Genomic DNA, 1,604 nt, shown 5'->3' with positions numbered 1-1,604 from the left:
GCCATAAGTTTATCGTTTCCACAAGTTTCTCTCATAATTGAATACAGTCAAACCTCCATGAGTCGATGTTCTATGACTCGATATCGACTCATGGAAGCAAATTACGCCATATGAAAAAATATTTTCTGGGTTACTGTGATGGTCCCTTCAAACAGCTTCCCAGCGATTTTCTATTCCACATCTCGATATTTCCATGAGTCGATGGTCCCTTCAATATCGACTCATGGAGGTTTCACTGTATTATTAAAATTTTAATTGAGCCATTCCTAAAGATCATAATTGACCGGAACTTCATTACCCCGAAAACTAGATGCAGTTTGATTTTGACGAGCTGCTGATTGGTGATGCTTAAAGCTTTAAAGTTTGCTTCCTTCAATGCTTCTTTTCACCCTTCACTACTTCACTGTTGTATGCGTAGCACGTGAAATTCGTTATATTTTTTAATTGATCGCTTTAAGGGCAATTGGAAGCATTTCACAGATTGATTCACCAAAACACGATAATATAAAAAAGAACATTTTTGTATTTGCTATTGAATAAAAACCCTAAACTATTTAAATAAATCGCACCTTAAGTAAAACAAAATTACAGAAAACAAAGCAATCACAATCAGTTCACTTGCGGTGCCACCCCGAAAGCCGATATCAGCACGTTAACAAGCGTTATCAGAAAGATGCCGATCGTAACCAGATCGTTGATTTTGTTCGCTTTGCAGATCTCCCGTTTGTCGTTGACATCGTAGCGGCTGTTCATGATCAGTCCCACGCCAACCGCGATCTGAATGACCAAACTGATCGAGAGGAAGATCAAACTGAAGTAGTAGTACGGATGGCGGGTGAACGATTCGATCACGTACCGTAGCTGGTTGGCGTTGGCCGAGACCAGGGCCAGGTCCATCATGCCTTGGGCAAGGTTTTTCTTCTGCTGGTAGGTGTTAACGTTCGGGATGATTTCTCCGGTCACTGGGTCAACTGCCCGTACTTGGGACTGCGGTTAGCAGAAGTTTAGTTAGAATTGCTTGGCTCTTTGGAAAGGTTTCACTGTTTTTGTCACCTGTTGGAAACTCGTTTCCGCTTTTGTTGATTCTGGCGAATTATTTTCCACGTCCATTTTCGCTATTTCTCAGAAGATGCACCTAGGTATTTGCGTCTCCCAAAACAAATCTAATCAATTGCCTACTTGACATGCAAGTAAAAAGTTAAAAATAGTTCACCACGCAGATGTAGTAAAAGCGAGCGAGCTGATCGGATGCACAACTCATACTGAATAACCGCAGTGCTGTGGGAAATGGATATGCTTTGTTGATGGTAACACAGTAAATGAAAATGCATTTGGAAATTGAACCGAAAAACTATCTTTTAATTTTTGAAATGCTGTTCGCCGGAAGATATATGCAAGATGACAGCCCCATCCCGGTGGATAGAGAACCTTGGACCAACAACTTGTCTACAATATTACTTTGTATGCATTACGCAGGCGTGTTACGTATTAATCTATTAATGAATTTCATAAATTATGCAATAAAATGTATGCTATTTGAAACAAATTCACATTAATATTGAAAATATAACTATTGCAAATGATATGATAAGAAATCATACTTA

The 1,604-nt window shown here is 39.3% G+C and overlaps 1 protein-coding gene across 2 annotated transcripts; it reads right to left on the bottom strand.

The window, feature by feature from the left end:
• Nucleotides 1–491: 491 nt before the first annotated feature.
• On the bottom strand, nt 492–1,369 carry LOC134215713 (ninjurin-A-like). 2 transcript variants are annotated; one of them, XM_062694841.1, is made up of 3 exons: nt 1,054–1,369; nt 857–987; nt 492–790 (listed from the first exon to the last, which is right to left on the bottom strand). In XM_062694841.1, the coding sequence occupies exons 1-3, from the start codon at nt 1,108–1,110 to the stop codon at nt 610–612; spliced, it is 369 nt and encodes a 122-aa protein (XP_062550825.1). In that variant the 5' UTR covers nt 1,111–1,369; the 3' UTR covers nt 492–609. The 2 variants fall into 2 exon arrangements, with proteins under 2 accessions (XP_062550825.1, XP_062550824.1); XM_062694840.1 differs by having other exon boundaries at nt 500–987; nt 1,054–1,324.
• Between the last annotated feature and the right edge of the window lie 235 nt (nt 1,370–1,604).

The sequence above is a fragment of the Armigeres subalbatus genome, chromosome 2 (assembly GCF_024139115.2).
Source record: "Armigeres subalbatus isolate Guangzhou_Male chromosome 2, GZ_Asu_2, whole genome shotgun sequence".
Taxonomy (NCBI): domain Eukaryota; kingdom Metazoa; phylum Arthropoda; class Insecta; order Diptera; family Culicidae; genus Armigeres; species Armigeres subalbatus.
This window is presented reverse-complemented; position numbering and strand designations above follow the sequence as displayed.